This window comes from Genypterus blacodes, unplaced genomic scaffold, assembly GCF_046128005.1.
Source record: "Genypterus blacodes isolate CSIRO-AG114 ecotype Tasmania unplaced genomic scaffold, CSIRO-AGI_Gbla_v1 ptg000106l_1, whole genome shotgun sequence".
NCBI classification, from domain to species: Eukaryota; Metazoa; Chordata; class Actinopteri; order Ophidiiformes; family Ophidiidae; genus Genypterus; species Genypterus blacodes.
The window spans coordinates 384,523-412,518 of record NW_027466910.1 but is presented as its reverse complement, the minus strand read 5'-3'; the positions used below and the strand labels follow the sequence as shown (position 1 = coordinate 412,518).

General features: G+C 42.1%; 1 protein-coding gene across 1 annotated transcript; it reads left to right on the top strand.

Annotated features, from left to right (window-relative positions):
- Position 1: 1 nt before the first annotated feature.
- obsl1b (obscurin like cytoskeletal adaptor 1b) lies at positions 2–25,861 on the top strand. Its single transcript, XM_076160513.1, has 21 exons — positions 2–1,016; positions 2,750–3,019; positions 3,302–3,562; positions 3,668–3,979; positions 4,082–4,348; positions 4,430–4,705; positions 15,320–15,595; positions 15,701–15,973; positions 16,146–16,421; positions 16,518–16,793; positions 16,925–17,200; positions 17,289–17,564; positions 18,442–18,711; positions 19,402–19,668; positions 20,854–21,120; positions 22,661–22,773; positions 23,348–23,501; positions 23,816–23,977; positions 24,088–24,192; positions 24,410–24,676; positions 25,584–25,861. Exons 1-21 carry the CDS (start codon positions 2–4, stop codon positions 25,859–25,861), a joined length of 5,937 nt encoding a protein of 1,978 aa, XP_076016628.1.
- Positions 25,862–27,996: the final 2,135 nt, after the last annotated feature.

The following is a 27,996-nucleotide window of genomic DNA, read 5'->3' as shown; positions in this document are numbered from 1 at the left end:
TATGGATGTCTTTGGTGGTGCACCGCGTTTCTTGGCCTATCCGAGACCTGTGCTGGCACAAAGTGGGACTGATGCCGTCCTAAAGTGTCAGATTGGCGGTGATCCAAGGCCAGCAGTTATCTGGGAGCGAAACAATGAGAAGATCGACCCAAAAGGACAATATAGGTTGTTTGAGGATGGAAATGTTTACAATCTCATCATTTCAGCAGTGACAACAGAGGACAGTGGCCAGTACATATGCAAAGCAAAGAACAGCATTGGGGAAACATACGCAGCGGCTACACTGAAGGTAGAAGGTGAGGCACAAGAGTTGGAGCTACGAGAGGAGAACAAGCCGCGATTCCTCATCAAGCCCCTCTCCACTCGTGTTGGTCGCGGCGATGATGCTGTTTTCTCCTGTAAACTATGGGGAAACCCACGGCCAGAGGTCGTTTGGGAGAAGGATGGCAGGAAACTCAATGAAATATTTGAAAGCACACATTTTAATGTGGGCTCCCAGGATGGTGGATGGTTCCTGCTCAAGATCTTTAAGACACGTGCACCCGATGGTGGCGTATACACGTGCAAAGCCAGGAATGAGTTTGGGGAAGCTCTGGCGGGCGCGGTGTTGCTAGTCGATGCAGGTCCAGGACATGAGGACGAGGGAAATCGTAACGGTTACACAAATGGCCACTGGAAAGCCCAACAGGGCAAACAGAGGAGCGGCAGGCCACTGTCCAACCGCCTCCGAGACGACACCATGACCAAGTCAACTAAAGTGAAAATGTTTGCAGTGACAGAGGGGAAACATGCTAAATTCCGTTGCTTTGTGACTGGGAAACCCAAACCAGAGATAATATGGAGGAAAGATGGCAGGCTTATATTGTCTGGACGGCGCTATTTGTTATACGAGGACAGGGAAGGATACTTCACACTGAAGGTTCTGTACTGTAAGCAGAAGGATAATGGAGTTTATGTTTGTGCTGCATCAAATACAGCGGGGCAAACTCTCAGTGCCGTACATCTGTCTGTAAAGGGTAAGTCAAGACCATTTACATGTTCATGATGAATAGTTTTATTTAGAGTGGTCATAATGTTCTGACATCGACTAACCATGCCTTGAATTAAGGGATGATGCTCGTGAGACTTGCTGTTGGAACAAAGTTAGGTTTGGGTTAAGATTAATTTATTTGTGATTTTTATAGACGAAATACATTGGAATTCTTTGCCACAATTGACATATAGACACAGTTTGCGCATTAGAAAATAGCCTAGATGTTGTTAAGTTCTGTGTGATGCAAGTGAAAGTGGTCTATAGGGGCGGGGCCAGGGAGGGAAAACAGTATGATGATGCCATCACATTTAGCTATTTAAATGTGTTTTTCTGCAGCATGTTGGTTCAGATACTGTATGCTGCGATAACAACGTGGATTAATATTTCCATTATGTTTCACATTATGCATTTACATGTTTGATTTAGGATTACTTACAACACAAAGCGAATATTAAGGTCCTGAAAGTCTTGTATCAAACGTTACTTTGCAAATGGACTTTTTAAACAATCTTTTGTGCTGAGTGGTACAATAATGTTTTTTGTAATTAATTATTTCAACTGTGAGAACTGACGATGAGGCGAGTGCAGAAACATGTAATAGGACTACACAGGTTACTGCATCGGATGCCAAATAAAGGAATGTACACAGTTGAAAATACATTGACAAATGACGGGTAAGGAGCAAATTTATGTGAGAATGCAATTAGCCATCAATTTATCTGATGAATGCCAAATCCAAAGCAATGCGACTGCAGAAATATCTAACCGGGCAAAGTTCATTCCGGCAGCGGCACTGGAGTCTGCAAAGTCACTTAGCTTGTGAAAGGTCTAGGGGGCATCCTTGTGATCAAAGTGTGTGGGAAGGGAATCACATTTCTCACATGGCCTGGGCGAGTCTAAACTCCCTGTGGTAACTGAAAGCACTGTACAGACATACAGAAAATAAAAGTAAGGTCAGTGCTCAGTGACAGCTAGGAAGTGTGTGTTTGTGTGTGTATGTGTGACTTTGGTGGGGGTCATTGTGAGAGTGATTCTAGATAATCCTGAAAGGGATCCATGACTTACGTATGTACACAGACTTGGACAACAATAAGATAAGGAAACTGAGAGCTTTGCTCACACGCTACTAAACACTGTCCAGATTCTTTTGTTTACAACTGTCTGGAGCCGTCTGACGGTGTCAGTTACAACAGTTTATTTCCTATCCAGCACTCCCATGTGTTAATGATCGTTCCATTCCTAAACTAAATGAGCCACTTGTCTCGTGATTTTGCTTATCTTGTTTACTTCGGTGGAATTTACTGCCAAATATGTTTCAATTTACAGATGACAGCGTTTAGAACAAGGGCAAAGATGAAGTGCTGGTTGTGGCAGAGAACTTGCAAAGAGAAATTGCGTTGCGTTGTTGTTGACAGATGGAGTAAATATTAGCAAATGATCTCACTGTAAGTGTAATGCTGAGCTCTTCTCAGAAAAGTAACAGGAGTCAGAATCTTGCTTTAAAAAATGAGATCATGTCTTCAAAAATACAAGTATATTTTCCTAATTTACAATTATTGAGGAGAAAATTCTGAAAAGGGCCAATAATTACAATTGTTACAATAATTACTGTACCATAAAAACAAGTTGCTGCAACTTGTGTCTTATGATACACTTGTACCTCTTGGGACATACTAGTTTAATCATACTGGTATTCTTCCTCCTCAATACTGTTAGAGCCGCCCGTGCGGTTCAAGCAGCCTCTCATCGATCTAGAAGTATGGGAAAGAGACTTGGCTATACTCGAGTGTGAGGTTCCAGAAGACTCCGTTGCCATCACATGGTACCTGGAGGACAGAAGGCTGCAGCCAGGGGCCAAATATGGGATGGAGGAGTGGGGGACAAAGCGGCGACTTACCATCCGTGACATCGGAGTTGATGATGATGGGATATACCTCTGTGAGATGCCTGATGGGGGAAGAAGCATTGCAGAGGTAGCTGTGAAAGGTAAATGACAATATAATATGGCTGTGTGTGAAAAGTAGGATAAAAATACATATATGTAAATTATATCTATTATATTTCAACAACATAGAGTTTACTTGCATAGTGACACAATACATAATGACTCGCATACTAAAGCAACAATAGACTCATCACATACTATACATCAGACAATGTGGCACCTCCATTTTATTTTTGGATCAAATGATGAAAGAGAAGCCAATGGATATTCCATAGGACCAGTGTGTTGCTGACACAGATCGCTGTCTTTGCGTTTCCTTGTAGGCACAATTCTGCGGAAGCTCCCGAGAAAAGTCGACGTCTTGGAAGGAGAGAACGCTGCTTTTTGTGTTGAAGTGGAAAAAGAGGAGATGGACATTCATTGGTACAAAGATGGTGTAGAGCTGCGAGAAACCCATCAGACGATCCTCAAGTCTTTTGGTCGAACTCACATCTTGGTTTTCGTCAACACAATGCCCCAAGATTCTGGACTTGTGACGTTCATTGTAGGCAGGTCCAAAACATCAGCTCAGCTAAGAGTGAAAGGTTTGTAGATTAAAGCATTCCAAAACCAATAATAGCTACATCCCTCTGGCTTACATTAAGTTGTCCACCTTTGATGAGATGCATGACAGTTTTCTCTTGTGACAGCGGCCAGACATTGTCCTCCAAGTTGTCCAGTGGGTGTGCAGATCAACACAGAGCGAGCCAATGCTGCTCTCCTCTCATGGGTTCCATCTCAGGACTCACGGAAGAACCCTCCTTCTGGATATGTGCTTGAAAGACAGGAAGTGGGCACTGGCTCACAAGAGTGGCTGCAGTGCCTGACCACAGACTCCGCCAGCTCTGTGGAGATCCTTGGCGATAGCGTTCCATGTGAAGCAGATTATCGATTCCGCATTTGCAGTGTGAACAAATATGGCATGAGCAACAATGTTGAATTTCCTAGAGCTGTTCACCTGGGTAAGTTCAGACTTTTCACAGTAAAATTGAAAGTATATTCCAATTACAACACAATTAAGGTCCTATTAATTGCTAAATCAATAAACAGATTTTATCTTCCAGTTCCAGTAGCCAGGATACAAGCTCCTCTTCAGGATGCCTTGGTGCCAGAGGGGCAAGATGGCTTGTTCTCCATTGAGCTCTCTGCTTCCGTTATTGGTACATGGTTCTTAAATGGTACTCAGCTGCAAGAGGATGAACGTTATTCCATGCGTCGGTCACGAACGCATCAATCTCTTCGCATTCGAGGGGTACGAGATACAGACAACGGAGCTGAGATTACATTCATTGCCTATGGCATTCGGGATTCCGCTGCACTTTACATTCAAGGTATGGATTAGTCACTGTAATGTGGTTTATTGTCAGGTATTTAATTAAAATCCCTAAATCTTCTTTCCCTAAAATTCGCAGCACCTCTTGTGAAATTCTCGTCGATGTCAGAAATGGACCGAAACAAATTTGTGGAAATCGGGAACCCCATTGTGCTTTACTGTGAGCTGTCAGACCCTGCAGCCCCAGTGCATTGGTACAAGAACGGAGTTGAAATACAAACAATAGAGGGTCTTCACATCCAGTCGGAGGGCACCATGAGGAGAATTGTCATCCAATCAGCAGAGTTCTCACATTCAGGAGTGTACTGCTGTGATGCCATTGATGATGTCATCAGATTCAATGTGGAAGTAGAGGGTGAGTGGCATGTTTCATGTAAAAGTGTTGTGAGTTCTTCTACAGACACATGCTTCTACAAACCTTTTTGTGATCTTTTTTTACACAAATTCATTTAATTTTCCCCTGACATATCACACAAATAGCGCATCAGCCCATAATTATATAATGAGTCCTTATATCTAACTGCCCATAGCACCACCTGTGAGGTTCTCAGCCATTCCAGATTCTGAGAGGAACAAAACCATCCAAGCAGGCTGCCCTATTGTTTTACAATGTGAGCTCTCAGATCCTTCAGCCCAGGGTCACTGGTACAAAGATGGATCAAAGCTCCATCTTCAAAGTGGAGTAGATATTCTCACAGAAGGTTTTGTGAGAAAACTGACTGTCCATGCGGCAGAGTTTTTCCACTCTGGGTTATACAGCTGCAAGACAAGGGGTGACACCATCACGTTCAGTGTGGACATCAAAGGTGATTTGAAGTTTTATTTTAAAAAGTGTGAACACTGTACTAACTCTTGTGACACTCTTGTATGTTTGTCTGTTGTCTGTTCTTTTTTGCACTCATTGAAAGTGCAGCTAAACTGTCACCTTATCTTTGATTGTGATACAGCATGTTAGCAATTTTGTTGACCTCAATGAAAACTCATCTGAATCCATTAAGATTGTGTTTAATCTTAATAGACTATAAGCTTGATTTGAGGTTGATACAAGCTTTAAACATATCTGTAGCTCCACCTGTGAAGTTCTCAGCAATCCCAGAAGAGCTGAGGATCAAGACCATTGAAGCAGGCAGCCCTATTGTACTCCAGTGTGAGGTGTCGGAGGCTGAGGCCCAAGTTTGCTGGTACAAGGATGAGCTGGAGCTTAATTCAAACTCCGGATTAGAAATCGATTCAGAGAGCAACACAAGGACGTTAGTTGTTGCATCTGCAGAGCTGTCCCACTCTGGTGTGTACAGATGCACCACAGAGGATGATACCATGGAGTTTCAAGTGGAGATCAAAGGTGACTTTATACTTTTATCTTTTGCGTTGATACTGTAACCCCATCTCCTCTTTCTAGATGCCACTAATAATCCCTGCTTTGTACTGTATGTGGTTTGAAGGAGTGTTTATTCACATAGCCCCAATTAATCGTTAACATAAGTATCTGTGATCATTGTTGTGACTGCTGTGACTCTCCCCTGAATAAATTTGAAAGTCCTTTTCATCCTTTGCTCAGCAGCTAAGCATTTGCAAAGTATCCATTTCCACAGTCTTGATTTTATTTAGCTGTTCTGAATTCCCAACACTAGCTATACCAGTGACGTACTCAGCTATCTTTGATGTTGAGAGAACCAAGTCACTCGAGGCGGGCAGGCCACTGGAGCTGGAATGTGAGGTTACAGACTCCTCTATGCCTGTCTGCTGGTACAAAGGTGGCGTAAAGCTCCTCCCACAAATTGGGTGGGATTTTCAGAGTAATGGAACTTTGAGGAGACTCATTATCCCATCTGCTGAGCTCTTTCACTCAGGGCTATACAGCTGTGAAACGTCTGACGACACTATCCATTTCACTGTGGATATCGAAGGTGATTTTTTTTTATTTGTTGAATCTTGGAGTAGTTTCTAGAGCTTTCTGGAGACTAGATGCAACTAACATTTACAGAATGCACACCTGTTTGTCTGTGTTTAAGTTGTGTTTCGTAAGAGCATAACACCTAATTCCCCTACTTACAAAATGAAATATCTTACTTGTTTTGTAATGCTTATAAATATGATTTCTCCTCCTTGACGCTGGTCTGACACATTACAGAGATTAATTTCTCGAGTGGGGAAACTGAGCCTATAACCTTTTCTTAATCAGAATGTAGCTGTGTACTGTGAAGTCTACAATTATAATATAAATACTCATCTTTAGCTCCGACGTTGCCATTGTCACCTTCACCGGAGGTTATGAAGAGCCCATCACTTGAAGAAACCTGCCCCTCTGAATCTCCGTGTGAAATCTCAGACTCTGCTGTCCAGGTGACACAGCAGAGGTATGAAGAACACGATTGTATCAGTGTGCCAGATTTTGAAATGGAAGACATCAAGAAGACCCTTGTTATCGAACCAACTCATCCCTCAAACTCTGGGGCGTACTATTGTGCAACAGCAGACGACGTTGCACAGCTAATTGTTAAAAACCAAGGTGATTTTTTTTGTCAATGTTGTGTTAAATGTTTCTATCTCAGTTATGACTAACTCTTTCTGTTGTTTTTCCAACAGTTTTTGTTTGCTATGCACAGCTTATATCATGACAATTCTGATAGCATTTCTTGAAAGCCATTTGTCAAAACTGAAATTATTTCCCTAACAATTATCTGTAGTGGCACCTGTGACAAATCTGCTTGGTCCTGACACTGAGAGGACTGAGTCAGTTGAAGCGCCCCACCCAATTGTTCAGCAATTTGAGATTTCAGATCCCATCGCCAAAGCCTGTTGGTACAAAGATGGAACCAAGGTCTACCCACAAAGTGGATTTGACAGTGAATCACAGAGCTGCAGGGAGACTTTGCTCCTCAAATCAGATGGCTTGTCTGGTGACGAGGGTTTTGGCTATGGAACAACCTGTGGTGTGGATTTAAATGTGGACATGAAAGGTGGTCTTCCACATTGTACCTGCACAATTAAGAATGAACAATTTAGCTACATACCTGAAGATATCACCCAGCTCATTGTTTTCTCTTTGGCTTTGTCCGAACAGCAGAACAGTGTCACTCTGGTGACGAGAGTGGTGAGATAGCTGATGCATCTGCGCAATACACTGTGGATGTCAAAGGTGATTTGATATATTTCAGTATTAGTCATCCATTTTAACCCAACACATACATGCCACTAACAATAGTGGTTTATTTCATTGTCAGCTCAATCTCCTCAGTCATCCATCAAATATATATGTTACATTTGGAAAATGCTTTTTGTCAGTGTCATCCCTGACCTGCTGTCATTTTCTGCAGTTTGTGGCCTTTACATACCTGGGTGTTATCAGCAGCTACTCTTCATACTAACATACATGTTGTAAGTGTCACTTCATTCTTCATTTTAACAGTCATCTTTTTGTGCTTGTAACAAGCAGCTTTCAACTCTTAAAACCCATCTTATGTCTTGTTCATCACAAGATCTTCTCATTCACATTGCTGCCCTGAACATCTCACCGTTGCAATGACAATGAACTCTTATCAAAAAGGAGAAAATTTAAGTACTTTAAAACTATTTTCATGGCAACTAGAGCGGTGTTAAGAGTATAGATTGATGGGATTAGAATATTAAGGGTCTACTGGCAGGGAAAAATAAGATCTCAGACCAAACCTGGTCGACTCTCTTAAGTGTTTGTCTTTGCAATGGATTATCCCATACTTCCATGCTAACCCACAATGATGTAGAATTGTTAAGAGAAGAACTATTGAAGCCATCAACCACTGAAAACCTTTCTCTGTGTACATCACAATGCTTATAGCTACACCGCCAAGGCTCTCTTCTGACCAAGAGAAGAGCAAGTCTACTGAGGAGGTTTACCCTGTTGAAGCTGACTGCATGTCGTCAAACCATTCAGACATCCTCTATGTCAGGAAAGAAGAAGATTCTCAGATAAACGAAGAACATTCCAGGCAAATGCCAACTCCTCAGTCAACGTATAGAAATACAACTGAACAGACTATACCTGAATACTCAAAAGAGCTCGCCGACAGTCAACAAACAACTGTCCACTCTCCAGAGTATTGCGACTCTGGACAGTCAACAATAATGCAATCTGACCAAGAACATCACTGCACAAAGCATGAGGACTCAGAAGTTGAAGAATTCATTTACTACATACAGCACACACCCCCATGTGAAGATTTTGATAGTTCCCTAGAGACACCTGTCCAGTCACATGAGTGTTGTGAATTTCTACAAGGTGCAACTGTGGAATTAGAGGAAGCCACCAAGTCTTGCAAGACTGTAACTGTCCCATCCAAGCAGTTGCAGAGTTTGATACAGACTGCAATTGTGAAGGAGGAGCTTTTCAATGCCGGACAAATTTCAACTGACCAGTCAGGAGAACTTAGCAACCATGTACTGTTTTCATCTTTGCAATCAGAGGAGCTCTATAAATGCTTACCCTCTCCTACTGCCCAATCGGAGGAGGCCTTTAAGGCCTTATGGACTGCAACTGTCCAGTCAGAGGAGGCCTTTGATTCATCACAGACTGCAGCTGACCAGTCAGAAGAGGCTTTTGATTCATTACAGACTGCAGCTGACCAGTCAGAAGAGGCTTTTGATTCATTACAGACTGCAGCTGACCAGTCAGAAGAGGCTGTTGATTCATTACAGACTACAACTGTCCAGTCAGAGGAGGCCTTTGATTCATTACAGTTGTCAACTGTCCAGACAGAGGAGGCCTTTGATACCTTACAGACTGAAAATGTCCAGTCATGGAAGGCATTTGATTCCTTACAGAGTACAACTGTCCAATCAGAAGAAGACTTTAACTCCTTACATACTGCAACTAGCCAATCAAAGGAGACCTTTAACTCCATCAGGACTGCAACAGTCCAATCAGAGGAGTTCTGTGACTCTATACAGGCGTCCACTGAACTGACTCTCCACAACATCTCACAAATCGTAACTGTTAAGTCAGAGGAGTCCTACAGCCCTGTGAATGCACAAACCGTCCAATCAGAGAAGTTCTTTGACTCCCCTGATACAGCATCCCTTCAAACAAATGAGTTTTACTCTTTACAGGCAGCATCTGACCAAAAAGGGGAGCATTACAACTTGCAAAAGTCTGACAATGTCAGATTGGATGACGACTGTCATATAGGACAAACTGAATCTACCCAATCAGAGGTGCTGCATGAGTCCATGCAAAAAACAACTGACCATGCAGAGGACTGTTATCACATTATGGAGACAACAGAATACCCCATAGACAGCACAGTTAGCTGTGGCCAAAGATCATCCATCATCATCCTACCTTCTGAGCCTTATTATGTCAAGAACAGACCAATTGCCCAATCAGAAGAGATCTATCTATCAAGGACTTGTGACAGTAGCTGGGGTGACAATGTCACTGCTAAAAAGGTGGCTGTTGAAGGTGATTTAAATGGTTAGCATTATTAAAACAAAACAAAACAATGAAGTGATTGCTTATTGCAATACTTGAGATTTTATGAATTTCTGCACATACGTACTTGAGCTTGTTTATACTAAAACTACTTAAATAGTCAATAAGAAACCCTCGGGTGGTCTGAGAAATATCTGATGATAGCGAAAAGAGCAAATACCCGAACATTGGCTTCAAGTCCTAACTTGTATGGCTAGTTATCTCAAGTCTAACCAAAGACCCCTCGCTAAATCACTAATGGCACATAAAAACATAGTTATTTTGAGGACCTAGTTTAGCTATAAAGAGGTATTGGCATGACTAATCTCAGTTTAGAGATTCTGTTATTTGGAAGCGTACCTTGTGATGTAGCCAGTAACAGTGATGCAATTCTTTCTTCGTCACCTCAAACATCCCCAGCTCCACCAGTGAAAATTGCAAGACTTTGTGAGGCTGAGAGGAACAAATCTGTTGAAGTTGGCGATCCCATAGTGCTTCGATGTCAGATATCGGATCCCAACGCTCAAGTGACTTGGTACATGGATGGGATAGAACTACTTGAAGCAACTGGGCAAGACATGCAGTCAGAGGGTTCCATAAGAACACTGGCTTTCCAGTCAGCGACGCTGTCTCATGCAGGGGTTTACAGCTGCAAGACAACAGATGATGCAGTGCAGTTTCATATGGATGTTAAAGGTGATAAAAGCTGTTTTATTTTCTTTTAAACGTATATTTTAGTGGCTCTAACAAAATTGGCTCATCTGCAGCCCTCATTGGTTGGGGAACAGTGGTTCTGTAGTTGTTTGTAAAGATAGTGTGTGACCATATGAGGCTTAATGTATGAACAACTGTAGATAGACAACTTAGCTAAAGTGGACACTTTTTGTGCCCGTGTGTTCTCATTAAAGACTTTTTGAACCTAAAGAAAGGCAGGTGAACTACAGACCACTCACCATTTAGTTCGACGTAAAGGCTAGAGGTTCACTTGGCCTTTTTTGGGTTTGCATTACCAAAGTTTGTCCCCTCACCATTACAGTTCAATAAATTGAAATTCAACAATCTACCTGACATGCAGCAGAAGCCCCAGACTCCCATTGTGAAGGGAAATAAAATAAATGCCAAAAACAATTACAAAAAGACACAACTCAACTTGACCTTTACAACTCAGGAGAGTCTAGGTTGTAAAATTGAGTCCTGCTGTAATATGCTGTTGGGGTAAAAAGGAATTAAGATCTTAGGTCCAATTGATGATTCTGAGCATAGTAAAGCAAGCCGTCACCTCACTGAATGTGATCATTTAAGACATGCTTTAATATATGTTCTATGCTTCCATATGAATGCTCATCCAACCAACATATAAATATGTGATAGTGACTGTACATGAAGCAAATATACCCCAAATGATACCGTGCTCTTAACTACAATAGCCTGTTAATGAAACAATAAAGCTAACATGAGGAGAGTCAACTCTAAACTGCATAAAATAAAATTGGAATTGTTTTTGCTGTCGATGCTGGCTGATAATCTTTGATCAATATGCTGCTTAAGGCTTCAGTTTCAGGATTGTGTTTTGCATCACTTGTGTAATATAAGTAACTGTTTCATTAACCAAATACATGTTATATTCAATCCTGTAGCTCCACTTCTGAAGTCTGCAGCTATAACTGAAGCTGACCAGAAAATGGAGGTCATGGCAGACTCTCCCATAGATGCACAATGTGAGCTGCCAGTCCACACTGGACAAATCAGTTGGTACAAGGATGAATCAGAGCCCATACCACAGAATGCAGTAGATATCCAATCAGAGGAAAATTTGAAGAGCCTAGCTGTCCAATCAGCTGAGCAGGCTCACTCTGACGTATACCATTATTGCGAGTCAAAGGATGACATTCAATCTGCCGTGGAAGCAAAAGGTGACATTCAGAAACTCTATAGGGCTTAATGTGTCTGGCTCGCTGGTATCTAAATATAACAGCGGCTGTTTGGCTAATTGCCTAACAGAAAATATTTTTTCTCAAACTTTTTGTAACTATGTAAAGCACTCTAAAGGTTTCCTCTAAAGGTTGTGGAAAGCTAACTAATACAAACAGCTAAAACACAGAAAAGGTCCATTCAGATCAGCATATTTTGTATGTTAAGCAGCTTGAATGGTCGAGCTTGTGTTTTAGCAGACAGCTGCATAGTTACTTAAACAACTGGCAGACTCACAACGATATTAGCATTCCACCAATTTTGAATTTCTGGTTTCCCAATGAAAGTAAGTGAAATATTGCTCTGCTTTTAGTGCTGTTTCAGCATTTACCTTTGGGTCTTTGGCTTGCCAACTGCTTGATTTTCTTAACAATACTTTTTTACCTTTGTCTTCTTGGTGTTTATTGCTGGATAGGTTAGTTTGGCTTAGAAGTGCTTGTTTACTGAACATGGCAACAATTTAAAATGGGGGGGGCTGTTGGGTAACAGGATTGGCAGAATGCAACCTATGCTTATTATGCAAACTTAAAATGCAGCTTTACCCATTTAACAAGGTGAAATTAAGAGACGCAGCTTCTTCTTATCAATTTGCATGTCAGAAATCAAACTAAGCATTAGGTGCTTTTTACTTCAAATGAACTTAGTATGGCTTCTTTAACTGTAATGAAAACATTTCATTACCATTTCTTGCTTGTGTTTTGCCATTTTTGCCTATGTGAGTATAGCAAGATGTTTTCACTTCATTCTTGTGCTTCCAGTCTTTTGAATGAATCCAATGATTTATGTCTGTGTTGAGTCACTTGTGTTGTCTTCATGTTGTTCTGTTGACAGTATTTTGCTGTGAGTGCTTTTTGTCATCTTTTTTGCTGCTATATTAATTCTTATCTTGAGATTCTTTTTAGTTGAATATTGGTTGTACATCTAAACGTTTATTCATTTCATTAAGACGTTCTTTCTGCAATGTCCCACACATTCAGCTCTACCCGTGAGGTTCACAGAAGTTCAAGAGACTGACAGGATCAAGTTCGTCCAAGAAGGCTCCCCTGTTGTTCTCAGTTGCGAGCTCTCTCATGATCCCACTGCTGATGTGACCTGGTGCCAGGATGGGATGAAACTTCTGCCACACGACAAACAAGAAATAAAGTCAGATGGTTTAACAAGGACACTGCTCATCCAATCGGCTGAAATCACACATGGCGGCACCTACGAATGTTCCACAGCAGATGACACCATCACATTTAAAGTGGAGGTCAAAGGTGATTTATTTCAAATTTGTATAATATTCTTTCTATACATACAACCTCAAGTATGCCAATGTACATTCAATGTAGTTCCGTGGTGTGAATGGTAATCATATATAATCCTTTATGTAGGTTGTTACTTGGGTGTATTTTTGGTTGGTTGCTCTTTTTTTGACCTATTTGAGTTACTCAAGTCACCATTCCCTTCTTTTACATCCCAATTCCTTTAGGCCGAGCGCCACAGATCATGCCGATCCCAGTCTCAGAAAGACACAAGTCGATTGCGGTTGGTTCGCCAATTATTCTACAGTGTGAGGTCTCGGACCCGAGCGCTCAGGTTTCCTGGGTCAAAGATGAGGTGGAGCTATTTTGTAAAACGGGCCTTGACATGAAAAGAGATGGCGGCTTGAGGAAGTTACTGATTCATGCCGCTAAGGCTTCTGACTCTGGCCTCTACAGCTGTAGACTTGATGATGATGTTGTAACATTCCAGGTGGAAGTCGAAGGTGATTTTGCTTTTGTTTTCATTTTTATGATTATTATGATTCCAGGGGTGGAACTACAACTTAAATTTCCTTTAAGAACAAACTACTGTATACAAATATTAAATCACAGTACATATAGCACATGGGTACACAAAAGCCTCAAATGCTGCCAAGAATTATCAAGTACAAATGTTCTAAAAATCTTAACCGCAGTGCTTTTTATACCCTATAAAACTCCTAGCCACTCCTGTGAGGTTTGCAGCACTTCCAGAAGTTGCAAGAAACAAATTTGTTGAAGCAGGATGCCCGATTAAGCTGCAGTGTGAAGTCTCAGAGGCTACTGCACAAGTCTTTTGGCACAAGGACGGAGTACAGCTCTTTCCACAGAGTGAATATGACATCCAGACAAAAGAGAAACTGAGAGAGCTGATGATTAAATCAGCAGAAGTCAGACACTCTGGGGTTTACTGCTGCAACGCCACAGATGACCAAATAGAATTCAAGGTGGATGTTGCAGGTGATCTAAGAACTCTGAGTTTTGTCAAAATAACTAACTTTTTCTTAATTCATGCTTGACTATTGGAGTGAAGATTCAAACATGTTCATTATGTTCTAAGCTAATGTATACTAATAGCTACTTACACAATGTGTCATTACACATTTGGTGGGTTTGTTTTTTTTCACAATCTGATTAAACAATTATTGGGCTAAAGGGAGTCATACAGTATAATCCAAATAATTATTGTTCCTAATTGTCCTGTGCAGTCTAATGTAAGGCATGTATTGAATGTTGTTAAAGTAGCAAAACCTGAGGTTCATGCCAAAAGAAATGCATTCACTGAAACAAAACCCAGTGGCAGTCTAATCGTATAGTAAGACATAAACAACTAAAACTTTGGCATGTCTGACCTTACTTTCGATGAGCAAACTGAAATGATTGTAGTTATACACTTGTTTAGTCAGCTTTGCAGTCTTTCTTCTGTAAATGCATCATATTACAGTCTGTAAGCAAAGCGCCAGCATGTTAGTCTTAGCACTGCAAATCTGATTACTTTATGTTACTCTTCAATGAACTGAAATTGCTATAGCACCGCTTTGATTCTCAGCTGTTCCAGAAGCTGAGGGGAGCAAGTCTGTTGAAGCAGGCAACCCGATCATATTGCAGTGTGAGATCTCAGACCCTGCAGGCCAGATCTGCTGGTATAAGGATGGAGTAAAACTCTGGCCAAAATTCGGAATAAAAATCCATTCAGAGGGCAATAAGAGGACACTGGTTATCCAGTCGGCCACACCTTCATCCTCTGGGGTGTACAGTTGTAAAACTGAGGATGATTCAGTGTTCAACGATTTCAATGTGGAGGTGAAAGGTGACATGCAAAGCTTTTCCATAGATGCCATGGTTGAGATGCCACTAATAACTTGAAACCTTTATCACACTGAGCCATGTTGCTGTACATCTTCACATCCTCTAATATGTCAAAGGAGGCATCATCGCTAATTGATTTCATTGCCAATGTTTTCATGAAACATTTAGGCACTTTTTGTTTACATTTCAAGATTTCACTACAGCAAGAAAGCCATGATCTTATTTTCACCTTCATTCCAACAAATGTAGATTTGCATTACATCCTCACTGCTTCAATTCATTTTGGCTCTTTGCTTCAGCAGCAGATTAACAGTCCTCTAATGCTTTTAGAGATGAGTAAACAGCCAGCAAGCCTTGAGATCAGCATGTCTACCATATGACAAGTGGCTCATGTAATGATGTAAATGATGAATTCTACCGACAACAAGTAGCTCATTTCTTTTGTATACTCTTTCTGCAGCGACACCGATAACATTTGCAGATATCCCAGAAGAGGACCTTTTCAAGAGTGTGGTGGAACAAGAAGAGCTTGTTCTGTCATGTGAAATATCTCGGACTGATGCCATCGTGCAATGGTACAAAGATGGAATAGAAATGCAATCAAGTGCCAAAATTGCAATGGAAGCCGATGGAACCAAGAGAACCCTGACACTCCATTCAACTCAACTGTCAGATGCAGGCATATACACATGTCGCGCAGGAGACAACGCTTTAATGTTCAAAGTTAACATACGAGGTAGGACACCATGGAATCTTCTGAAAATATGTCGGGAAAATTAGAATGAAATTCATTAAAGCTCGCAGAAAAAGTTTGAATTTTATACACTCTTCCTCGCTGTAGAACCTCCGGTTATGATCACCTACCCAAAGGAAGATGTCCATCTTGACCGTCACGTCCCCGAGGAAATCATTTTGAGCTGTGAATTGTCTCGTCTAAATGGCGTGGTCAACTGGTACAAAGACGGGCAAAAGCTGCAGGAGAGTGAAAACATCAAACTTAAGGTTGAAGGCCCTTATCGAAGACTGAAGATTCTCTCTGGTGGAGTGGATGATTCTGGAGAGTATGTTTGTGATACAGCCGATGATTCAATATTCTTTCATCTAAGCATTACAGGTAAAATGTTATTTTGTTGGCATCCACATGTTGTAGTAATATGAGGCAAATATTCTTAAAGCAGATTGGCAAATTGCCTTAGAAGTGGAGTAGGGATATACCAGTGACTTGACAGATGTCATGCAGCATTGATTAAAGTAATTAGTAACTGGATCATGATGTCTATTTTTAGAACCTCCTGTGCAGATTGTATCCCCAAGTCAGTCTCAGATGGAACTGTGTCAGCAGACCTCTGAGAGGATGGTATTGAGCTGTGAGATCTCACGGCCCTATGCTGTCGTGCGCTGGTATCGAGATGGACTCGAGGTGGAGGAAAATGACAACCTCATTCTAGAGGTGGACGGTGTCTACAGAAGACTTATTATACCTGAAACTACGGTCAAAGACTCCGCTGAATATGTGTGTGATACTGCAGACGACTCGGTGACATTCTTTGTAAACATAGCAGGTGACGAAAACTATATTTTGAAGAAAAGTGTGTTAATGATTTTACTTTTCCAGTAAGTTATTAACAGCTGGTACTGCTAATCTTCTTCACACACAGAGCCTCCAGTTCGCTTTGTACGTCCAAGGAAGATGGCAAGCAGAGTAGACAAACAGGTTGGGGAGACTACAGTCCTCGAGTGTGAGGTTTCCAGAGCAAATGCTGAGGTCACCTGGAAAAAGAACGGAGAAGAAGTAGAGGACTCCAGAAACGTCACCATCCTTGAGGATGGTGTCATGCGTCAGTTAACCATTCACTCACTAACAGTAGAGGATGCTGGGCAATATGTCTGTGATGCAAAGGATGATGTGATGGACTTCCATGTCCTGGTGAAAGGTTGGTCATCATGTTTCAAGAAATTTCTATTATAATTTTATAATTTTTTTAAAGTCTAGAAGTGTTTGGACAAATGCCACTGATCTCTACTGTATGCATTGGTGTCGTTATATTTTCCATTTTTTTTTAAGAGTTGCCTGTGAAAATTCTTGGAAAGACGGATGCAAAAACAGAAAAGCAGTTCTTAGTATCAGATGACATCATTCTTGTATGTGAACTGTCAAGATCCAACGCCTCCGTCAGTTGGTACAAAGACAACCAGCTAATTGATGATAATGAACGGTACTGCAGCGAGGAGCAAGGAGTCTTCCGGTCACTGGTTGTTCTCAATGCTGGACCAGGTGATTCAGGAGAATATACCTGTGATGCAGTGGATGATAAGATTGTCTTCTATATCAGTGTCAAAGGTAATCGTCCTTTTCAGCTATCGACTTTTGAGCAGCGCTTCCTTTCACTCGGAGAACAGTAAATTTCTATTGTGTGTTTTATGTACAGAACCTCCAATAAAGATCATTGGAAACTCGGGCCACCCGGAGAATCACGTCCTGGTAGCAGGAGACGACCTCATCTTGGAGTGCGAGGTCTCTCAGCCAAATGCCCCCGTTCGGTGGTTATGGAATGGCAAGTTATTGAAACCAGACGCTCGCATAAAAATCGACACCTATGACGTTGTGAGGAAACTTGTTCTCTCTGGACTTCAGCCGTCAGACTCTGGAACGTACATATGTGATGCCGTCGATGACAAACTAATAACAATCGTTGACATCCAAGGTAAGAGGTGACATTATTCTGAAACGGTGTCCTATTATAGTGTTAGTGGGAACTGTATGTATCATGTCTGGGCATGGAATTGAAGTTCTTTCTTTTAAAATCTAATTTCTCTCAGAGCTAGCAGTCAGGTTTGTTAATAAAAAAGGGAGCAACAACATCTCTGCCTATGAAAATGAGAGTGTTACAATGTGTGCCATTGTGAACCACGAAAGAGCTACTGTCCGGTGGCTGAAGGATGGCCAACTATTGAACGAGGACAACATTCACATCTCCGGTGAGGGTAATACCCACAAGCTCACCATTAATCCCCTGCAGCTGTCAGATTCAGGAGAATATGTCTGTGACGCAAATACAGATGAGATGCATTTCAGTCTTTCAGTCAAAGGTAAGAAAGTGGCACTCATATTCAACATTTGACCACTATTTCCTTGTAAATATTTACTTGTCATCACAGTGAAATAATGTGTCTGAGGGTTATCATATTCTCTACACAGAAATGAAGGTAACATTCACCAGACCTCTGGAGGATATTGTGTGTGAGAAGGGCAGCAGCCTTACATTACGATGTGAGATCAGCAAGCTCAAAGGCGATGTCCAGTGGCTGAAAGATGGACAGGAAATCCCTCCAAGCCGCAGGCTCACAATAAGAGCAAATGGTCGAGAGCGGAGCTTCACCATCCACCAACTGTTGGAAGAAGATGCAGGAGAATATGTCTGTGAATCCACAGATGACAGGACCACAGCTGCTGTCACTGTTGAAAGTAAGTACCAGTTAATCATTTAACAAAGTAGGTCAGAAAGAGATTATTGTCAATATGCCCTTTAAGTTGACAGAAAGGTGCCAAGAATCTAATTCAGCTGAATGTTTTGCCTTCAGCTCCCCGTATTGTTGAGTTCATAGCAGAACTTCGAAGCATCACAGTTCGTGAAGGGGAAGATGCAATATTTAAGTGCGTGGTTTCACCAGAGGACACTCGATTGGTGTGGCGCCTAAACGGCAAACAAGTATTTAAGAATGAGCACACAGTCATTTCAAGCAATGGACTGTGCCACATGCTGTGCATCCGCAACTGCATGGTTTCAGATAGCGCCAGAGTGACTGCAGATGCAGAGGGGTTGGTATCAGATGCAGACCTCCAGGTTCAAGGTGAGTCTTTGCCCCATCCATTAACACGATAAGCTCAATTGTCAAGATGAATGAGAACTGTACGTGGAGCAACTGCAATACCTCATGCACACAGAGTTTATGATGTTCTCTGACCGATAGCCTCATATCCGTGTGTTAAATATGACCTTAAGTTTCAGCGACGGGTACTGCACATACTATTTTTGCAGCACTTGTGAACATGAAAGTAAGATATCTTGAATGTCTGCGTACTATTAGTGCCACATAAGCACATATGTGATAAATAATGACCCCCTCACACAAGTTTAAATTGTTGAAGAGGCGCCTTTGACGAGCAGCGCTTAGCAGCTTCTCCTGTTAGAATTCCTCTGGTAACTGACAGAGGCAAGTGGCTCTGTGGTTTGGTGTGTAACGCCACAGGAGGCGGGACTTCTGAGAGGTCACTGCCGTCTCTCTGTGCCCCAACTTTCAAAGTAACATTGCTGATTTACTGAGCAAGTATATGGCTAGTGTGAGTTTGTAATCCTTGCAGATGGTAACAGAACAAGTAACAAAAGACAGTGATGAATTACTCACACAGAACTCTGTATATGTCTGCAATGGTAGTTCTGCAGAATTGGAGCAAAGTACTAAAACAGTGCAGTGCTGATGAAAGAACACAAAATGTCATTGTGATTCTACTATTCACTAATTATTTGTATTCATGTTCAGAGCAACAGGTGGTGTTCACCAAGAAAATGACACCTGTTGTAGCTGAAGAGTACAGTGAGGCAACTCTGGAGGTGGAGGTGAGTCTGGATTCAGGAGAGGTGCAGTGGATGAGGCAAGGGGTGCTGATCCACCCGGGAGCCAAGTATACCGCCAAGCACAGCGGCCAGCAACGCAGCCTCACCATCCACAAACTGGCCATGTTTGACCGTGGCACCTACAGCTGCGAAACCCTTCATGACCGGACACAAGCCCAGCTCACAGTGGAACGTGAGTGTGCACGTGTTCTCGCTATACACTGTTGTTGTTTGTTTACCGCTGTTGCCGACGACTCCGCCTCTCACACACCCTCCGTCGCTGCCTCTTTGGAAGGCGAGCTTGGTTCACTGAGTAAGAGTAATTTGAGTGACGGGGGACCAGGGTGGCACTTGTACTGGAACATGATGGCAACCAACAGGTGACTGACTTACAGCTCGAGCTGACTTTCAGGCTGGGGTTTCTGTATGCACGGATTCACTGAAGCCCTGATAATTTCATTACCCGTGTCAAAGGCAAAGCAGATTGGGTTTTATAGACGTTAAGGCAGCTTTTAAATGGATGTTTAAGATTACATTCACAAGGACAATAAACGTTTTTTCCAAAAGCAAACCCCAGTTAGGGCTAGTATCTGTATGTCATAAAAATATTTATTATTACTGTCATTGTGTAAAGACTAAGACATTGTTAAGCATGTTTTTTCCTTGTCTGTGCCTCTTAGTTGTCTCACGTCTGTGATCTTACAGGCCGGTGGGTGAATTAGAGGCTGTTCTTTCAACACTCGGGTGGGTGGGAAGGGGAAAGTCAGGACTTCAGGCCGCTGTTGGCACCTCCTGTGAATTTGGATCTCCTCTCATTGCATCTAAATTTACACGCTGGCCTTCAAAACTAAGGTTGTTGTCATCAGGTCTCCAAAATAAACACTCCTTTTTTCCCCTGAGGAATGCTCGTCTGTGTTAGAATAAGTGAAAAATGTTGGCAGTTTCAAAGCAGGCTTTTGTGTAAAGCCCTGTACTCAAATGACAAAAATATCAGCTTGTCTGTGTCTGCCAACTTGTATTGTTAAGCTACAGTCTGCTGTGTACAGTACAGACCTCAAGCCATTAAACAATGGATGAGGAATCAAACGTGGTGGCCAGTTCATTCCGAGTAAAGCTGCTCACCCTCACCCAATATCTTTTCTCCTGCTTCTTACACACTTGCATGTTAGCGTCTTTCTCTTGCTGAGCATTCTGCCTACTAATGGCTTAAATTGTGATAAGGGTTCCATGGTGACTCATGATATGCACTTCAAATTGTGGCCCAAATCACCAAAACCAAATTCAGTGTTCCGAAAAGAGGATCCACTAAGAGCACACTATACTTTGATTAAGCCTCTTGATTAATTTGATACCTATGGTTTTGCATTTTTCCTTGCAGCTCGAAAAATCACAATCAAAAAAGGCCTGGTGGACAAACGAACCGTGGAGAGGGAAACAGCGTCCTTTGAAGTGGAACTGTCCCATGCCAATGTAACAGGCACCTGGATGAAAAATGGAATCCAGCTTAAGCCCACAAATCACTTTCGTATAAGTGCCAAAGGACAAATCCACAGCCTCACTATTTCTAACCTGGCAGTGGAAGACACCGCCACCTTTATGTTCAGTGTGGAGAATATGAAGACATCTGCAAGGCTTGTTGTGAAGGGTAAGTCTCTGAAAGAAAACAGAGCTTTTGCTTGTGTGACAAAGCACCAAAAGCCATTAGCTGACTTCACTTCTAGGAACAATACAGAGAAGCTTTTAAGCAAAGTTCACTGGATGGCACAGGATAAAGGCATTCCGCACAGAAGCCTCTGAACAAGAATAACAACCATTTGGCTGAGCAAAAAAATCTTTCCAGTTCTCTACACTGGCACAGAAAGTGATAAAGCATCACAAAGTAATCGTGATTAAAATAACAGTCTTATCGCAATGCCAATAGACCATTTTCACCTTCACAGTATCACATCACACTGCTACTGTGGCAGGTGGATCGCATGTTTGTCTATAGTTGATATGGAATTGGTCGCGTCGTGCCATATTTTATTCTCTGTGGTGCCGGCATGACATGTCACATGACCTGTGACATCACCTCATCTTACATTTCGACTTTTTATTAAATATTTTAATAAATTAATATTTTTTGATTGAATTTGTAGCTACAGAATTTCAAACAAATCTCCTAAAATGTAGAAATTGTTTTAGAAAAACAAAGAATAATTTTGCGATTTGGTTGTGAAGTATTTATATTTTTCTGTCTTGGCCTTGGCAAGGACGCATTCAACAAGAGAGACAAAGACCAATTCAATGCAAAGTATTGCTTGTTTTTGTAAGGATTTGGCTTCACAATCACAGTGACGTTAATGCACACGCTTACTGTATTCCTAAATTATAAATAATACATGTCCAGTTTGCAAACAACATTGTGATACGAAGGTTTCCTAATGTTGTGTATGGTTACTGTTTTAAGGCACCGAGTACTCACGTTCCCCCAAAAATAATGTGAATATTAGGCCCATAAATCCATAATGTCAAATCAAATCATTAGAAATTTTATTTGAATAATGCGAGGCCTGAGGCAAGGTGACTCAGGCTAGCTAGTGCTAACATTAAAAAGGCAAGATGGAAGTTTACCTCAGCCAGCTTTAGCTAGCAGGATAGTACTTCCATATTGACATATTGTGGGGCTTTATTTGGCAGTAACTTGTGCATTAGCAGAGTAAGAAAATGTACTATACTTTCTCCACATATAAAAAGTACCAGCAGGAAACACGAGTATTCCAGTACTCGAACATTCGGACTCACAACACATCTAAATACCTTGAGTATTGGTAATGGGGCTTGAGAGTGGCGCGGAGTGAGTGACGGCTCCACGTCTGGGGCCTCCGCGCGGGCCAGCTCACGTTACACAGCGCGAGCGGCCCCGTGAAATCTAGAAGCTCCGCCTGTCCCGCCGCCTCACGACGGAGGATTAATCCGCGCTGCGCCGCATCACTCAGCGGGATTCATCCCCCCCTGAGCTCGGGGTTAAAACACCGCGGATGACAACTGAATGAAAATGTCATCACAGGAAATTAGAGCCCCGCGTAACTTGAACTACGGCTACTGGAACTCTAAACTCTTAAGCATAAAAGTTTATTGGGAGAAATCTAAGCCTATTTATTTTTGCATCTGTGAACCCACTCAGCACGTTTTCTCTCCACCAGAACCTGCTGTGACCATCCTCAGGAAACTGGAGGACCAGAAGTTCCCTGATGGCTCAGCCGTCTCCATCGAGTGTGAACTATCGAGACACAACGTGGATGTGAAATGGATGAAGGCACGTATGCCTGCTAATAATAAGCGTAAAATAGATTAAAAAAAATACATCAAATACAAATTACCGCATTATCAGTCCGTGTCATATGCTGCATTCGGGTGGTATAGGAAATTCGACATACACAACCTGGATCATTAATGCTGCACCAGTTGTGACGTAAAAAGCGTGACCTTTTCACCTTTTCAGCTGGAATGCTACCCAGATAAATGGCAAATAAACCTGAAACCCCATTTCTGTTGCTGTTTTGACAGAGCAGACAAGAGCTAAAACATTTCAACAAGCTGGCCTGGTGTTTTCTTCTGAGAAACACGTATTAACCATGTTCCCATAGGTACTTGAACGCAGCCATGGTGTAATGTTATCACAGAGGGAAAGAAACATGGAATCATAACACAAACTCTGACCAAAACTACTTCACCTCAAACCTCTACTGATACAAACTCCCAAAGCAACTCTACACTATAATGGCACCCCTCAACCATAAGGATATATGCAGTATATTTATTTACATCACTTGATTAGACTGGGCGTTTTGTGTTACATGAAATGAAATATGTCTTCTGTTCATTTTCAGAATGGGGTTGAGGTGAAGCCGAGCAAGGAGCTGCGCATTTATGGGATGGGAAGGAAGCGATTCCTCCAGATCATGAAATGTCAAGTCAGCGATTCTGGCCTTTATACCTGCGATGCTGGAGTTGTTACAACATCCTGCAACGTGGAGGTCTACGGTAAAGTCTGCTGTATAAACTACAGATGGCCTGTGATGTATGTTTGTCTCTGTCCTGGCCTTACAAATATAGCAGAAGGCTGCCATCTACAGGGGATCTACAGTAAAGTCAGTTACCATAAATATGACACCACAGCTCTTCACCCTGAGCTTCCTACATTCATGAATAAGTTTCCCTGAATTTTAGAGACAAAGTCTAATGAGACTATTGACTGTAATAAGGGAAGTACAATTGATGAGGACATTCTCTCTGTGATGACAGGATGTCTGAATATAGTTTTACATCATCCCTTCCTCTTATTCTTCTCCTGGCAGAGCGAGAGCTGCTGATCCTGCAGGACATGGAGGATCTGGACATCCAGGAGGATCAGAACGCCGTATTCGTTTGTGAGATCTCTGTGGAAGACGTCCCAGGAGAGTGGTACAAAAACGGAGAGAGGATCAAACCAACCAGCAGCATCAAGATCCGACAGGAAGGTCGGCTTCAAAGCTCGACAGCTGAATTCACACGCTTCTGCGTCTGAGCCTGTGAGCTCAGTTGATTTGGTTCATTAATGCCTGAGAAATTGTTTTCATTGTGATTTCAGGGAACAAGCATTTTCTTCTCATGTGCAACGTGCGAGCAGAAGACTCAGGAGAGGTCAAGTTTGTGGCCAGACACGTTGAATCTGTGGCTTACCTGGAAGTGGAAGGTATAATGTTTACATGAGGAAGCTTGATTTGGTCTGTTTTGTCTGAGATTGTACAGATATGACTATAGGGAATCATGTGACATAGTTTTGCTTTTGATTTGGGTTTGTTGATTTGTGGAGGATCAACACAATGAGGAACTGATTTTAAAGTAAATAAACTGCAACATGAATATTAAGTCTTTGTTCTGTTGTACTCCACTGTCTTTCTCCTCTCCAGAGCTTCCTGTGAGCATCGTGAAGCCTCTGCAGGATAAGACGGCCGTGGAGAAGAGCCGCGTCCTCCTGGACTGCACAGTGTCCAACCCGCGCTGCAGCATCCGCTGGTACAAAGGCGTCAACGTCATCCTGCCCTCAGAGCGCTTTGAGATCTGCAGTGAGGGCTGCTATCGCAAACTCATCATCCAGCAGGTGGCGCTGGATGATGAGGGCACCTACAGTGTGCAGGTTGGAGAGTACACGTGCTCAGCTAACCTCACAGTGGAGGGTAAGTGTCGGTGCTTCACTCTGGAGTTTCCCATCGCTGAAGCCAAAACTATAATCTACAGCCTATAAATGAGTGCAGATTTGACATGACAACAAAAAGATGATTGTAGTCACAAAGGAAGCATTTGTTAAGTTTGGGTGTGGGTGATTGTATCCACTCCTTTCGTGGCCTGTGTGTTACTGATGCATGAGGTAATAACAGTAACTACTGTCAATCAAGAGTGAGGAGAAGAGGCAATGAGGCTCGACTGATGACTAACAGAGGGAGAGAAGGCTCTCAATAAGCTGCACTCCACCGCCATCTACTGGCACATATATGTAAACAAATTTGATTTGAAAAAAATGTTATTCATTATTTGGCACCATGACTTACACACTCCCGCCCACTTGGTGGCAGTAATGCATCATTAAGTTGCCTCGCCAAATTTGAACCAACAAAGTGAAGTGACGACACTCTGGATGAGGATCAGAGCAACAAAAGGCCACAAGCATCGTTACTATGGGAACATTTCACATTTCCAATAATTCAAATTTCTAAATTATATTTGAATTCCAATCATTTCGGTCAGTTTTTCGTGTTTGTTAATCTACACTTAACTAAACAGTAATGGAAAAAAAGTATAAAATATTTATTTATTTATTCTTTATTGTTTTAGATTTAAAAAATTTAAAACTTCAAATTGGAGATAGCCTGAGTGCTTACCTGTGGTGTGATACTGCTTTTTGCCACTAGATGTCAGGTGTCACAAAGATTTGAGAGTTTGGAGATTTGCTGCTTTTGAAGGATAATTTTTTTGTTGCTCAACTTAAAAATACAACTCTACATCGATCACAGCATCACAGCTTTTTGTTCATCACAGCAGTAGAGTTGCTGCTGAGATCTTTCCCTTTCCTGTTCCTCACCCCAGCTCAGTCTCTGCTGATGGTCCGAGAGCTGAAGGACGTGGAGGTGGTGGCCCCAGATGAAGCCTGCTTCGAATGCGAGGTGTCGGTGCCGATCGCCAAGGCGCCGGCCTGGACCCTGAACGGGGAGGCCCTGCTGTCCAGCCCCAGAGTTCGCCTGGAGAAGATGGGCCCGGTCCACAGGCTGACCTTCAGGCAGACCGCCCCGGACATGAGCGGCGTGGTGGAGTTCACCTCTGGCAAAACCAAAAGCAGAGCGCAGCTTCGAGTACTGAGTAAGTGAAGGACGACTTTATTCATGCTGTCAGCCAAACATATGGACATGGTGACAAATCAGATGAAGTTCATCAGAGTTCTAGAATGACTTGATAACTATGCAAAGACAACACAACACTGAGAAATGCTGCAGAGAACTGAAACAGTAGCCAAAAGTCATAACTCGCACCTAAGTAGCTAGCCAAGACGTGCTCCCCATGCAAGGTGAGGGATTTGCACCTTCAAGGCTCCGGAGCGAAGGGAGCAACTGTACTTCATTATTGCCAGACCCACATGCTGCAGGATGATAGACAGCAGCTTAAAACCAGCCTGCCCCTCATTCACTGTCCCACATATGTGCTAAGAAGCTGCATAACACTATAACATAAGGAACAGCTTAGGTTTTGGGTTGGGACAGGCAGGAAACACTAAATTACAATCAACCACCAGATGGCGATAAAAGCGAAGTGTGTTGAAAGATTCTTGGTTTTTCTTTGCGTTAATAGAGGGATCAGAGGAAAAGGCCTATCCTGAGTTAAGGCGGCTTGTTAAACTCCGCTGCATGACTTGGCGTTTCACAGCAGCACATAAACACAGTAAACCATTTGGCTCTGACCGCATTTCTGTAAATAATATAGGAGCGTTTATGATCCGCAGGCATGTAGGTCAGGCAGTACAGAGCACATAACCCTCAGAGCCATCGCCTCCTATTTACAGCCGCAGCAGAGTAAACTATTTATAGGCTCTTTTTTTTATTATGTGGACTATAAATGAAAGTGTATCAGGTTCGATCGTAAACTAAACTGCAGCTCCAAACTGAGTTTTGTGCAATTTAAGGGGTGAATCTATGGATTATAGGAAGTTGCTCAGAATGCATTTTGCATTTTGTGCCATCTTGATGTCCATTTTATTTTTTATTCAAATTTCATGACATTTTTAAATATTGTTTAATAATCTTTCATTTTTTTCAATCGAAACGTGAAGCACTTTTGCATTTTAAGTACAGAAGGTGATACAAATACAGATTATTATTATTATAATTATTATTATTATTGACAATGATAATAATGCACACAGGGGGACGATGACCTCATGCTGTTAAATTTGAAGAAATGGCATCAATATTGTTTGGGACAATAGAGAATAAAGTCAGATTTCAGTGAGTTCAGTGTTACATTGTCAGTAAAATAGTTTTGTTTATATTCTGTCTGTAACATAAACAACCTTTTGACAGAATCAGGCTGAGTGTGTTGACCGAACGCTCTTCTTCCTGCTCAGTCTAACTTTTTTCCCTCTGCTCGTATTTCACAGGTGATCCTTGAGCGACGGCGCCATGTTTCTCTCTGTCACCACCGATTTCAAACGGATCGTTTTGGCCGACTCGTCCCGTGACATCGCTCATATTTACATACATGTCTTTAAAAAAGTGGTTTAAACAGGGTCACGGCGGGGTTTCCATGGGAACCCTGTCGATTCAGGGAGTAGGTTTTAGACCAGTAACTCGCCTTCCTTTTGTGAAGACAAACGTGTGTTAGCTGTAGAGCAGAGCTGCAGTTTCAGTGTAAATAAGGCGGTGAGTGGAGTGAAAAGTGATTTGGCTTCAGCTTTGGTTCGTGTAAAGATCAAAGCAGCTAAAGAGATAGACCCAACTTTATGGTTCAATTTTGTAACTTTGTGTTGTGTTCAGGGTTTGATATAGAACTCAAAGTCAACCCAGCTGCAGTGCACATACGTATATTACATCTTCATCATCATCATCATCATCATCATATATTCTCATCCTATTTCATGGTGTTGTTGCAGATTAACAGTGTTATCGGCTTTTTGAGTTTCTTCTGATGCGGACACATGGACTATAGGGTTACAGAGGAGTTTGTCAGTTTGTCTCCATGTTGAACTTGTTCAAACTTTGATTTCACACTTACTAAGTCAATTTGTTTTCAAACATCACACACAAAGCCTGGGGATTGTTCCTCTCCATTTGATGGCTCCTTACTAATCCGTATATTTATGTACATTTACAAGCACATTACCCTATGGATGTGTTGTCTTTACTAATATTAGGCTCACTGAGTGTCTACAGACTGAACCAGGGGGGGAAATGCATGTTTAAGAGTCGGTTAATAACATTTACATCCCTGAATCATTCGATTTACTGTTCCC